The sequence below is a fragment of the Hippocampus bargibanti genome, linkage group LG05 (assembly GCF_051943395.1).
Source record: "Hippocampus bargibanti isolate YZ-2025 linkage group LG05, ASM5194339v1, whole genome shotgun sequence".
Lineage (NCBI taxonomy): Eukaryota > Metazoa > Chordata > Actinopteri > Syngnathiformes > Syngnathidae > Hippocampus > Hippocampus bargibanti.
Genome location: NC_142738.1, coordinates 9207280 through 9221874, shown reverse-complemented (window position 1 = coordinate 9221874; position 14595 = coordinate 9207280). Strand labels below are relative to the sequence as shown.

At 41.7% G+C, this 14595-nt stretch overlaps 1 protein-coding gene across 6 annotated transcripts; it reads left to right on the top strand.

The window, feature by feature from the left end:
• prmt2ip (PRMT2 interacting protein) lies at positions 1-13674 on the top strand. Of its 6 annotated transcripts, XR_016115029.1 has the most exons (5): positions 1-75; positions 2745-5642; positions 9072-9106; positions 10678-10787; positions 11045-11182. XR_016115029.1 is itself a non-coding variant. In XM_088996877.1 (4 exons), the coding sequence occupies exons 2-4, from the start codon at positions 2816-2818 to the stop codon at positions 11048-11050; spliced, it is 2868 nt and encodes a 955-aa protein (XP_088853003.1). In that variant the 5' UTR covers positions 1-75; positions 2745-2815; the 3' UTR covers positions 11051-11183. The 6 variants fall into 6 exon arrangements, 5 of the variants coding, with proteins under 5 accessions (XP_088853003.1, XP_088853000.1, XP_088853002.1 ...); XM_088996877.1 differs by lacking the exon at positions 10678-10787 and having other exon boundaries at positions 11045-11183; XM_088996874.1 differs by lacking the exons at positions 9072-9106; positions 10678-10787 and having other exon boundaries at positions 11045-13674.
• Positions 13675-14595: the final 921 nt, after the last annotated feature.

Here is a 14595-nt window from a genome sequence, read left to right as displayed (position 1 = left end):
AAAAAAGAACGCTTGGACAACCGCAGCGCGCGGGAAAGTCTTTTCGTGCAAACCGCACCACCATTACCACTACGGGTAATTATTTATTTTTTAAATATTTAATTTAATCCTTGGGCTACTGGCAAACCAAATGTTTCCAGCACCTACTTTGGACCAACCTCACCTGGGAGTTTTTAAATGTATTTATTTTTTTTGTCGAAAGTGCCGCGTCACATCTCAGCTGAAGGTAAATAAACATTGCATTGAAATGTAACTTCGTTCTAATTTCGTAAAGGATGACAACCGGAGGCGGACAAACGACATTAATACTCAAACATACATAGTTACGTTTTGATCTTTTAAATGCCTGTCATCGTGAGCATGTTTAGAACCACGTTGTTTTACACTCCGCTTAAAGTATTTTTTTTCCAAGTAAAGACCGCAACATGTCATGATTTTGTGTGCAGCAAGGAGGAAAGAAAATACCTACAAAGGAAACCTCATCCAAGTGTACACGCTGACCGTATACGATTAATTCGTCTCCATTAAAGACGTTCAACAGGTTCCTGTCGTCTAACTGTTAACGCGTCACGCGACACGGCGCAAAGTATCGCGACTTAACACGCGTGTCAAATCAGGAAATTTGTTTACGCTAGATCAAAAGTATCTGTGTCGGTCCTGACTAAAATGTGTCTTGTTGTGCACCTGCAATGTTGCACTTGCAATTCAAATGTGAAATGGTGTGGATGAGTTTGAACGTCTTGCACTTGGGTGCACCTCTGTGGCTCTGTGTACACGACCAAAATTCTTCATTTGATATCTCACCAAAGTACGTTCTGGCAGAGAATGGCAAAAGCAGTTTGGTAAGAGATGAGGAAAAAAACACGTATTTTCACATTCTTGTTTTTATTCCCGAAAACTGGATTGGGCAGTCAGAACTCTTGTCATTTTAAAATAGGTAGATACGTTCTTACCCGAGGGGAAAAAGACAGCAATACAGAATAACCGTTAAAGCAACCAGAAAAGACAACTACATACTTGAAAGTATTGGAGCAAATCTGGAAAATGTCAGCGACACCACTGGTATGTAGTCTTTCACTGTTTTTGTACGTTGTTAGGTGGTGATACTAATTGTTGTATTAGTGGACAATTTGGCATATTTAGTGTGTTTGCTGTGGCTAAACTGTGGCATACACGATTTGAGAAAAATGTCTTGATGTGTTTTTTTTTCACTGCCAGACGTGCAAAAATGTGTCCATTCCAGTGGACATTTTTTTTTTGTCATTGTCACTTGAATCCCAGGACTCACAGAATATTGACTTTTAGGACTAAATAAACATCTAATGCAGGATAAGCTTTGATCCTCTCCTCTTTCATCTACAACTGCTTCATGTCATCACAAAGAGGGTACAGCAAGTCCTGAAGAATGAATGTCTCTCTGTGTCTTTGATTTGTCATATTGTCTCTATGCTGTCATATTATTTGTTATTTAGGTTTTTTTTTTGTTCTTTTGACTTCAAGATGGCGCCGCAAGAGTGGCTGCCTTTCCAGCAGCTCATGTACAGTAAAGTCTCGTTATATCGATATCGGATATATCGATAGTCCCGGTTATATCGATACTATTTCTATGCACGCACGGAGAAAATTACATGCAAACAGGGTCAGATATATCGATAGTCCCGGTTATATCGATATTTTTTCGGACTCCCTTGAATATCGATATAACGAGACTTTACTGTATTTTGTTTTTCTACTTTCATTCCTTTCATCACTTTGCTGCTGTGAAATGTAAATTTCTCCACTGTGAAACTAATAAAGGCAAATCCAATCCAATCCAATAAGGAACCTTAGATTTTCTTCTTTCATCAGAAAAAGGGGTAATTCCTAAGTTATATGGGTCTGGAGTTGTATGAGCTTGAAATGAGAGGCGGCTGTGAGTTAATAAAATAATAATAAAAAAACATCACTTTTAAAATGCAGCATACGTGATTTGACAAAAATATATTGATGTGTTTTTTTCAAATAAAATAAAATAACATTAAAAAAATCACCTGAATTCAAGGCTAGATTTTCTTCTTAACTCATTCACTGCCATTCACGATTTTATTCAGGAATTGAAAATAAGACGTAGAGCGCATTCCCGAATTTGTTCGTGGTTTTTTTTTGTGCTTGGGTGCCGATAAAGTACTGGCCATGGTCTCTGGCAATGTTTTTTCTTTCCACATGGGGCATCATTTCATTTTTTTCCTCCATGTCATCGCTTAGTTCCAGCTTCAGCTGTTGTTAAAGCGCTATAATAACCAATATGTACTGTATGTATTGCATTGTAATTTGGACAGCTACCCTCATTTCAAGCTCATATAACTCCAGACCCATATAATTTAGGAATTAACTTTTTTTCTGATGAAAGAAGAAACTCTTAGTTTCTAACACTGTATTGAATGTTTATGTAGTCCTAAAACGCAATATTCTGTGGGTCCTGGAATTCAAGTGACAATGACAAAAACCCTGGCACTGGAGTAGACACATTTTTACACGTCTGGCAGTGAATGAGTTAAAATGCAGACCTTGTTGTGTGTGTCAAAATAAAAACAAAATCACTTGAATTCAAGGTTGAATTTTTCTTTTAAAATGCAGACCTTGATGTCTCTCGATCTCTCAATCTCTCTCTCTCTCTGTCTGTGTCTCTGTTCCACCCTCCTCCCTAGTGTAAATGGTTAACCACAAGTATATGGCACATGCTTACACCTATGTTATTTTCTTAGGCTTGGCGGCACACCATCAAAGACTGACGATAAGATGAGCAACCAGTGAAAGAAACACTGTTTGAGCCACGATGCCTTTCTTTGACGAAACCATGGCATTTTCTGGACTGTCAAAATCACCAGATATGTCTGGCTTTATTGTCAAGCCGATGTTCCAGTATGGCGGGAACCATGTTTCCTACAACCCCCGAGAAAAGGATGCAGCACAGTTTACACCACCTTGGACTAACTCAAGTGATGCTCTGCTGGACTCTGGAAATCCAACACATCAGGCGCCTGGGATGAAAACGTGTGGCCGTCATTCATCTCCCTCTGACAATCCTGTTTTTTTGGCGATTCCGAAAGCTCTGTATGCGCATAACCCTTGCTGCCATAATCTGGGGTGCATGATGGGACACCGGTATAGCTTGGAACGCGGTCAGACAGCAACCAATGCGGAAATTGAGCGTGACTGGACTCGCGTGGGGGAGGCTTACCACAACCAAAGATCAGCCATCCAGCGAATGGCACAAGAGAAACTGCAAAGTTTACGGTTGGATCCCGATGAGGAACAAGTCAAGCAAATGACTGCAGAAAGTTTGAACAGAGGAAGGCCGACTCGAACGGAGCCTCACTATTGTGGCTACCCCAGCGCGGCCCCTCTTCCTATTCGAACGTCTTTACGTGAGCAAAGTCGACATTTACAGCCTCCCCCCAGAGGCTACGCAGGCTTTCATCCCTCCCATGCGACATATGAGCGTATGACCTCAGAGCTTTATCAAGAATGTTCTCCCATGTCCAAATATGGCCATCCAACAAAGATTCCAATGTTTTACTACTCGCCGGCCAACGTGGAGGTAGAAAGCAGAACACATTGCCGCGATCTTGGCGGTGAGCAGAAAGGGGATTTTGCCGTTCACAAAAGAGCCATCCCAACCCCTCGGGAGCATTATGCTTTGCCTCCATCGCTTTGTGGCGCCATTCCTTTGTTTTTGCATAGCAATAAAACACAAGCAAATCACTCCTTTGTGCAGGGTTTCGGCTACCCGTGCTACGCACATCCTGGTTTTCCTGTAGGTCAAGTCCAAAACGGAGAGAGGCGACACGTGTCACCTGGGCCACCTCATAGAATCAACCTTTCACCATCGGACCAACGCTTGTCCGTTGCAGCTGGAATTCAAAAGAGCAACGGCAACTTGCATTTCGTAGCGTTGGACAGACCCCCTGCTTTGGTACAGATGGACCCCGTCGGTCCGACACCACTTGCGGGCCAATCCGGTTTGCCTCCCCACTTTCAAATGAGCACACTGTATCCTCCAATCACTCGTCAACTTGATCATCAGATGGATCAACCGGCCCTTTTGCCTCAAGAGAAACCGCTGGACTATTCTTTTTATTCAGGTCAGGGTACGTGGTCCAAAGATCCTAAAGACCTCCCAGCTTCCCCCAGCACAAGGCTTCCCCAATCTACTAATCAAACGTCCGATTGCCTCAGTGCAACCTTAAGAAACAGGCCAGAATTTGAAACGTTGGGCGGTAAACACGAGCGTCTTCTTGCGTGTAGCTTTGCAGATTGTGTTCTCAAAGACAGTCGGAAGAGACGTTCCCCATCGCTTGTAAAAATCAAAGAGGAACCAGATTTATATGAAAGTCTCCCGATTACAAAGCGACCAAAGTTAGAAATTGAGGAGGACGACCAGGAGTCCACACAAATCCCGCTTATTGACAGCGTGTTTAGCCTGGCAGCTGACGGAGAACACCTAAAACCGCCTGGAGTGTCCCTTTCAGACATTGAACCTCAGATAGAGAACCAGTTGTCTGAACACTGTAAAGTAGAAACCACTACACCCCTTCCAAAAATAACACCTAGTTGTATGTACCCGGAGAGGTCTCAAGTCCCAACGATTGAACCCACGAAGATCAAAACTGAAAAGATGATTGAATCGTACACATGTGACGCTGGTGAAAATCCTCCAAGTGAAGCCGCTTGTAGCTCAACGTTGATTCAAATCAAACCGCAACCTGAAAATCCAACTGGGTCAGATTTCAAATCCTTCCGAGTCACTCAGATATGTAAGCCCGAGAATCTTGAATGGAATGTATCACCAGTGGAGGTCAATCATTCTCCGCAAAGCCCCAAACCGCCAAGCTCCTCTTTAGGTAATGCCGGCACACCTGAGGATCAAGAAACCAACACTGAGCCAAGACCTTTCAGTCCTCTCCAACCGCCAAAACCAAAATTGGATACCAAAACCATTCCAACCAAGTCCTTCAACAATATTCATCTCCCCGATCAGAACTTCTGTCATCCAGCCGAACAAGAAACACCCGTACACATTCCGGCTGACCTCCCACCCGGGAAACAAAAACCAAATGTATCTGTTCGTAAGCATTTCTTAGAGCTGCACCGCGCCCTCTGCAAGCAGATATGCAAAAGTGTGTCTGCCACCTCAGAGCAAGAACTCAGAACTTGGCTATCTCAGCTGGGACTGGCGGAATCCTCGTCAACCAAAGTCCAGAAAGTTTCCTGCTTGTTGGGGAGTCAAGCCAGGGAGAAGTGGCTCAATCAAGAAATCTCTTGTGCTCTTCAGGTGGTGTTGGACAGGTTCAGGGAGTACATCCTTTATGAGCGCTGCCCTTTTCCACACGTCATGAGAACGGGGGCCGTGTTTCTCCCGATGCTGGTGGTGAAAGAAATCCTTTTCGCCGTGGTGCCCGGAACCTTTGTCGACCAAGTCCTACAGGAACACAAGGTGGAACTGCGGCCCACGACCCTCTCCGAAGAGAAAGTCCTTCTCACCCAGGTTCACAAACCCTGCGCGTCGCGACTCATGAGGTTGATGTCGCTCAAACACTTGCCCAACGTCTACGCCGATGTCATCAATCTTTTGTATTACGCCAATGTCTGCAAGCATCTGGGTGAGTCAGTGCACTTTGAGTCTTTGGATCTTAACTCATTCACTGCCATTCACAAATTAATTCGGGAATTGAAAATAGGACGTAGAGTGCCATTCCAGAATTTGTTCCGTTTTTTTTTTTTTTTTTTCTAGTTTGGGTGCCGATAAAGCGGTGGCCATGGCCTCTGGCAATGTTTTTCCCTTCCATAAGGGGGCAGCATTCCCCCCCCCCATTTTAGCGCTTTGTTCCAGCTGAAGTTAAAGCGCTATATAAACCAATATGTATTGCATTGTATTTTAGAAAGCTGCGCTCATTTCAAGGTCATATAACTCCAAACCCATATCATTTAGGAATTAATTCTTTTCTACTGATGAAAGAAGACGGTCTCAGGTTTCTAACGCTGCATTTATTGTATTATTGTATCTGTTTTTTTTCCATATGCTTGTCTGTGACTGTAAAGTGTCATTGAAAGCTTTGAAAGGCGCTTGAAAACAAAATGTATTATTATTATGTAATGTTTATGTAATCCTAAATAATAAATACATGAATGAAGGAATAAATAGATAAAATAAAAGTATAAAAACAAAAACTAAATAAACAGATAAATAAATATATAAATACATAAATTAATGAATAAATAGTGGTTCATAACTCCTTTATTTTGGATGTAATTTAACTACTGGGCACAACATAGATAAACAAAATAAACAAATAAAAATAATAAATAAAATAAATAAACAAAACATTCCATAACTCATTTATTTTGGATGTAATTTAGCTACTGGGCACAACATAGATAAATAAACAAAAAAATCATGAATAAAATAAACAATTCATAACTCATTTGATTTCGATGTAATTTAACTCCTGAACACAAGATGGCAGCACACAATTTACTTTTAACTTGAGATGGTAGAAATTTGAAAGGCGAATGAAAAACAGAGCACGGATTTTTGAAATAAATATCATTCAGGGTCATCCTCTGTAGTCCTTCGTTTTAAACCTTCGCAATTCGCAACATCTTTTGAGCATTACTGATGTATATTGTCACTTAGTCAGCTTGGATAGGATTGGTTACCCATTGCTCATATACGGATGCTCCCCTACTTACAAACATTCGAGTTACGAACAATGGTACATACAGACATGTTTGTAGTAACATGTAGTATTATAATAATAATATAATAATACATTTCATTTATAAGCACCCACACTCCAAAAACATGCATGGCAGACAGATTGATAACTCCAAATTGTCCCTAGGTGTGAGTGTGAGAGTGACTGTTGTACGTCTTTGTGTGCCCTGCGATTGGCTGGCAACCAATTCAGGGTGTCCCCCGCCTCGTGCCCGAAGACAGCTGAGATAGGCTCCAGCAACCCCCGCGACCCTAATGAGGAATAAGCGGGACGGAAAATGGATGGATTTATAAGCGCCTTTCAAAACACTAAAGGACACTTTACAGTCACATGATATTTTGCGGGTGAGCAGCGGCAGCCACACGCGCCAGCCAACTCAACCCGGAAGTAACAAAGTAAAACAAAAAACAAACAAAAAAACAAATAATAAATAAATAAACAAATAATAAATAAATAACAAATAATATGACAACACAAAGACGCTGAGAGTCATTCATTCTTCAGCACTTTCTCTACCGCCTTTGTGAATTGAAGCAGTTCTAGATGAAAGAGGAGAGGATCGAAGCGTCATTTTCAGCAGTGGATCAGGGATGCCATGGTGGAAAGTGCACGTCTACGACAAGCTAAATGTTGAAACCGAACACGACACTGTAGCATCCAATGTATTCTCTCCAGTTTTACATTTACATGTCTTTATATATTGTATTAAATGTTTATTTTTTAGTACAAAGCAATACTTGGACACGCCTTAAACATACATGTATAACCCTTAAACATACTTATATAAGCCGCAAACATACATTGCATACAAAATATAGCACTGAAGCAAGTTACGAACGAATTCACCTTACGAACGAATCCAACTTACGAACGACCGTTCGGAACGTATCTCGTTCGTAAGTTTGGTAGCATCTGTAAATTCCTGACAAAAAGTTGAGGATATTTGGCTTTCAATTGAAATTGAAGAAAAATGTAAAAAGGTTCACGCTACAGTGATATGATATCGTAAAAGTACAACATTTGTATGCACTGGTGAATTCCTCATCATTGCAACAGACGTTAACAATCACGAGTACGCCACAACAACAAAAAATACCAACATCACAATAACTCGTCACGTACCCTTAAGAATAATGAGCATCAATTATAACTTGACAATGACATCTCATGACGCTTTGAATTTTTGTCTACTGAGGCATGGCATCCCATTCTGGTTGAAGGGCAGCTCTCGATCATCGAGATTCTCATGTGCAGCTGATCCCACTGTTTTTTTTGTTTTTTTTTTTAGGTACATTGTAACAGCACCATCACTAAAATCTGTCTGGTGGCAACTGGCTGATGCACAGCACATTTTTTTGACATATCCAACGTGGGTTTTGACACTTTGGTAATTCTCACCTCCCTGAAACACGCCTGTAGTTGAGTTGCGTTCATCATCTGGTTTCTCAGGGCATTGTAGTGCCACAAAAATATCCCTAGTGAATATTTAGATTGGTTATTTGGTGAATCTATTGAACTGAAACATAACATTATGATGAAAGGCGGGGTTTACTGTAGCAAGCATTAAAGGACAACCGACGTCTCCGGACAAGTTGTGTCCATAATTTGTAAAATGGCTTCAAATGACTTCGACTGAGCGTATTTCCAAAAGATTCCACCGCATATAGCTATATTTTACGTTTTAAGACTCGCGCTGAATATTCAGGAAATCTTGTTTTCTGAGTTGGTGACGAGTCCTCACGTTACACCCCCCCCCCCCCCCCCCGACCGATAAAAAGACAGTCCTTCATCACGTCAATGTATTTTGCTGTACTGTTTGTCTGAAAACCTTGACGTTGCACCCAAAAGCCGCCAGAAGAGGGCGTCCAAGCTCCATGGAATGAATTTATCAGCCTGTGGAAACGGGCTGATTCATTCCTCACGGGAGCTGGTTGCCATTTTTGGGTGCGACATTTCCCCCCCTGCCCGTTTTTCTGATGTCAGTTAAGAAACAAAAAAGTGACGTCGGTTGTCCTTTAAATATCGTCCAAAACTGGTACATGTACACTTAAATAAAAGCACTAAACTCATTCCAATGCTACAAGTTTCAAAACTAGTGCCAGGTTACTGTGCAACAACACGAAAAGCATTTTTTGAACCAGCCTCCTCTTGCTTGCGGTTGAAAAAAAATGCATTCTTTGTTGGACACCAGAATTACTTTCATTTGGTTCCGCTTATTTGAACGCTGGTTTGTTATTTAAGCACTAACAAATTTCTGCTCCGCTTGCAGACGCCATTGATAATCCAAATAAAATGGCATTTATTTTTTTACAGACTCAACATCACCTGATTTCCAAAAGACTACCCAGGTATATGGACTTAATTATTATGTCGTCAACTAATCCCCCCTCAGCTTTCTTCCTTTTTCCATTATAAGCAAGGAAACTTACTTCTGGGAGCATGTTGAACATATTCCGAAGAAAATGTGTACCTTGAGATTTTGTGATGAGAAAGCAGTCTCTTGTTGCCAAAATGCACGTGAGTGGCGGACAGTGAATGGTGCGCCAATATTGCCAAAAGTTTATGCACAGTTCCACACGCTCTCTTTGTTTCTGGGTATTTTCTCTCCTGCTTCTTCCCTGACCATTGCACCATGTTTACATTTCAGTGAATTATATGTGGAGCCTCAAAGCTCAATATAGAGTTGTAACAACGACCCCCCCCCCCCCCCCCCCCCCGGCCCGGCATTACAGTGTGCGAGTCGATCCAACAGCCTCAGTATTATTACAAACGTGCTTATTTTTAAATTGTAATGGAGCCATAGCACCATGTTGGTTTATGGACAAAAATTATTTGTTAGTCACTTTTTTCATTATAACGTATTTAAAAACAAATGTCTAAATTCGCTTTTGCTAACTTGCTAACTACATTGTCGCTTCCCGGCTGAATATTGTCGTGTTTGAAGTCGTAACCACGGACGGGATTGGTGGGGGAGCTTTATAGGATTCTCAATTAAACAGTAAAATTTACACGAGATTAATTTATAGACTAGATTAGATTAGAATTATAATGGACTTTATAAAAATTTCATTTACTATTTTTTTCAATAATACACCTCACACCATGAGCAGTCCCGATTTTTTTTAAATTTAAAACCCCATGCTTTGCAAAAAATGGTATAATCTATTAGTCTCCTCCATTCAACAAGCGGTTAGCATACATCGGTTAGCATGCTAACATACAGATCAATTGTCGTCATTGAGATAGCGCTATTTACTAAATTAACTATAGGGGAGGGAAGAAAATTTATGAAACGTTTTTAATTCTGAAAAAGACCGACGCTAATATGACTGTTCTTTTTAATGTTGCTCAACTAGTTGATGTGTTGAGAATGTAGTGATATCTGAACCTAGGGGAGTCTAGTTGGTTTGGGCCAACTCGTAACCTTGCATTTTGATTCAACGTGATCAATCAGGGTTGCACGCAATTGGCAAAATCACGCACCTCCTTATTCTTAATGTAAAAAAAAAATCAAGCTTTGAACACATCACTCCATCCAGGAGCAGGATGCTGGTGTTTTCCATCACAGCTGGTTATTTTTTTTAACCCTCTGTCCTTTTCCTGCACTTTGAGGCTATCCGTCCTAGCTTTTGAGTGAGAGGTGAGATATGCACAGTGATTAGCCATCGTGGCATTTTAAACTCTGAAGGGTGAACTAAAAATGTGGCGAATCGTCATCCAGACTTAAAAAAAGCAGTAAAATTGAAGACCTGCAAACTAAATTCCCACTCCATTTCCTCGACATCACAGCACAATGTTCAGCTAAAGCCTTCCGAGAGCCAAAATGTGGTGAAATAATCGTGTTACCACTTCATCTTGGTCAACTTCTGCTTTCACTTTATTTGCTAAACTGTATTCTCAAATGTTTTTGACATACCAGCTGCTCTACATTATGGGAACAAGATACTCTTTTCAATGATGTTTCCATTGTTGGAGGAAAACAACGCGTGGGGAAAATCACTTTGGCTTCTCGGTGTGCCATGTGACAAGGTCAAGTTATCATTTGTTTTGCTTCTGCTGAATCCAAAAATAGTCCCAATCTGGATGACCTCCTTTTTGTTGATCCGCAACATTGAATTTCATCCTTCGCTTTGATTTGAACACTGGGACCTTTTGTGGAGCAATGTTTTACCCTGACTAACACACTACTACCCCCTCTATCTGATTAATCTATTTTTAGTGTCGTTATTCCCCTCCCCCGGGAGGATTTCCTGCTTTCTCTGAACTTTTCTACGTTACTGTTTCAGGAGTAGACATGGAGATTTGGCAAGGCTGGAACATCAATAGCAACTATTCACCAGTAGAGGACGCCAAAGCCAAATCTCGTGAGAAGAGCTTCACGAAAGCAAAAAGCAGGGTGAAGAGCAGCTCAAGGCGCCTCTTTCTGGACAACAGCTTGTCTGACGATGAAGACAATAAGCACACTGAAAGACAATCGGACAAGACAACCAGCAGTGAAGATGTTTTACCCTCAGACGATTCTTGGACTCACCCTTTAACTTCCGAAGACTTTGAGAAAAGTAATATCGAACCAGAGGAACCTTCCAGTTTCTCGACTGCATTCCAGCCGGCGTCCCTTCAGAGTTCGGGAATGACCGTCAAGCTGAAAAGTAAGGACGCAGAACGGAGATGCGGCTCGCGAAAGACCAGATCGCGTTTGAAAATCACGTATCGTCCCTACCCGTCGACCCGCCACAGCGCCGAAGACAGACGCCGCTGTGCCTTGAGACTGACTTACCCGGACCTGGTGGGCAAGAGGATCCGACACCTGTACGAGGACGACGACAAGTCTGAGGTGTGGTACCGAGGGGAGGTGATTCGGGTTCACGAGACTCACGGCAACCCCCTGAAGACCATTTTTGAGGTGTGCTATGACAGCGAACCCGAGTGGAAGTACTTCCTGGAGCTGCTCATTGACTACAAGAAAGGATGGCTCATTGTTGAAGACAAATGATGACAGCAAGGAGGGGGGGGGGGGGGTCACACCCACACATTTGGGACACAAATAGTACATTTGGACATCATCTATGGCAGAGATTTCCGAAAGGTCTGCACGTTACAGAAAACAAAAACAAATGCACAATCATGTGGAAGCTAGTTAATGGAGTGCTAGTAGGATTTAAAGGACAACAGACTCCTCCGGACAAGTTGTGTCCATAATTTGTAAAATCACTTGAAATGACTTCTACTGAGCGTATTTTACAAAGATTACACCGCATATAGCTATATTTTACGTTTTAAGACTCGCACTGAATGTTCAGGAAGTCTTGTTTTTGAGTCGGTGACGATACCTCCTGTGACGTCACGTCTGGAACGCCCCTGACCGAGAAAGCGACACACAATGCATTTTGGGTACTTTGGTCTGAAAACTTGTTGATCCGTGTTGATGGCGAAATTAGGAGAACACATAAATAACGCGATGGTGAATCATTGTGTGTTACACGAAGACTACTATTTGATACTAGTTGACACCAATTCCCAGCAGACAAATCAGCCCATTTCCAACGGAGCTTGGGTGCCATCTTGTGCATTTTCTGGGATGCTAGATTGGAGTCCAGACGCCTCAAAATGATCCAGAAGGACTTCTTTAATCGATTGCAAACATGTATGCTTTCCTCTTCAGAACTATTTGAATCATATTCATAACTGGATGTGTACCAAGAAAGCATATTGTCCGAATCTGAAGCCATTGTTTTGATTCTCGAGCAAGTCAAGAAGTCCTGGCGTGACGTCACGAACTGGGGGCGGGACTTTCTGAAAATTCCCAATTCGCAGCTCAATTTGTTGCAGTTTTAGCACACTTGAAGTCATTTTTATTGGTGTTTTGCATGTGACTAAAAATATCAGCCTGCGTGTTTGGGGTATTTTAGATGCTATAAAAGTTTTTCTGATGTCAGTTAGGAAACACAAAAATGGTGTCGGTTGTCCTTTTATGGAGTGCTAGTAGGATTTAAACCAATAATGTAAATGTTTATCCCGGAGTGGGCCGGTAGTTGAATGGTTCACATGTTGACCACAGTTCAGAGGTCATGGGTTCAAATCCTGGTGTGGAGGCTCTTCTGGGTTTTCACCGGGTCCTCCTGGTTTCATCCCCATTCCAAAAACATGCATGGCAGGCTGATTGAACACTCCTAATTGATTAGGTGTCAGCGTGAATTTGTTCGTGGACAGTTGTTCGTTACTTGGGGGCCCTGCAATAGGCTGCCAACCGATTCAGGGTGTCTCCCACCTCCGTGTGCACTAAGCGGTTCGGAAGATTAACTTTTTATCCCGGTGACTCAATTGAAAACTGATTCTCATTTGCGATCCCAAGCAAAATGGACAAATGTAAAAAGTGATTGATCGATAGATAGAATAGGTAGTGATAGATGGATAGCTTTGTAGCTGCTATTTGAGATCATAAAGGGCTCAGGTCATTATTTTTTTTTCACCTCACAACTCAGTGCCTGTGATTTTTATACGTGTCAACTTCGATGTTTTCCCTGTATTTTATGTTTTTTCATCAATTTGAATTGTGTACGCCGTATATAACAACTTTTATATGATAAAAAATATTTCCTGTGGTTATTGAGTGTGTCGATGAAGCATGATTTGCGCATGGGCGTCACATTGTTTTCGTTTGATTTTGTATTTCCGTTTCTATATTTGCAGTCCTACGTTATAACTAGTTGATTCCTCGATTGCAACTACAGTAAAGTCTCGTTATATCGATATCGGATACATCAATAGTCCCGGTTATATCGATACTATTTCTATGCACGCACGGAGAAAATTACATGCAAACAAGGTCGGATATATCGATAGTCCCGGTTATATCGATATTTTTTTGGACTCCCTTGAATATCGATATAACCAGACTTTACTGTATATGTATGTGTGTGTGTGTGTGTATATATATATATATATATATATATATATATATATATACTCCGCCCATGATGCGTTCAGGGACATCTTGTAAATAACAGTGAACTTGTGTTGTATTCTCTTTTTCTGTAAATAACCACTATACGATCACACGTTGTTAATTCTGTTTTGTTATCTACAATGTTTTGCATTTGAGAACAATCTCGAGGAGATTCAGGTTAATCACAAGACGAAACCCATGCGACTTCACCCATCCCTTCTGCCATACTGTGTTGCAGAAATAAAAGAAATAAAAAGACACATCCACGCGTCTCGTCTTCATTAATACGGCAGCATCGTGGGGATGAAGACAGTCACTGTTGTGACACCCGTCACATTGGTGCCGTGACCCGGATCACAAGTGACTCTCCACTTCGGACTGGGACCGCGATGCTGCACAATGAAGACGCTGTGCAGTCCCATCACTCGGTGGACGGTGTGTCGACCCCCGTTTTGGAAATACATGTAGTGTGTTAATTGTCTACCTGCTGTTTTGCAATTAGTGTGTTTTTTTTCATGTACGTGTTTTTGTGTGTTAAGGCTAAGAATGAGCTCCTTACATGTAACAAGTAGCACACCTTTGAATGAGTGTGTTGGTAGAGGTAGAGGCTTCCCAACCGTGTAACAGTTGTATAGTGCAATCCAGAGGATGCTGCACAATGAAGACGCTGTGCAGTCCCATCACTCGGTGGACGGTGTGTCGACCCCCGTTTTGGAAATACATGTAGTGTGTTAATTGTCTACCTGCTGTTTTGCAATTAGTGTGTTTTTTTTTCATGTACGTGTTTTTGTGTGTTAAGGCTAAGAATGAGCTCCTTACATGTAACAAGTAGCACACCTTTGAATGAGTGTGTTGGTAGAGGTAGAGGCTTCCCAACCGTGTAACAGTTGT

What these genes read in the sequence shown, in the direction of transcription:
- prmt2ip (XM_088996874.1), top strand. Translation starts at nt 2,816, where the DNA reads ATGCCTTTCTTTGACGAAACCATGGCATTTTCTGGACTGTCAAAATCA. An exon ending in CAATGTCTGCAAGCATCTGG is followed by an intron (nt 5,643 to 11,044) that starts GTGAGTCAGTGC and finishes TTACTGTTTCAG; the next exon opens with GAGTAGACATGGAGATTTGG.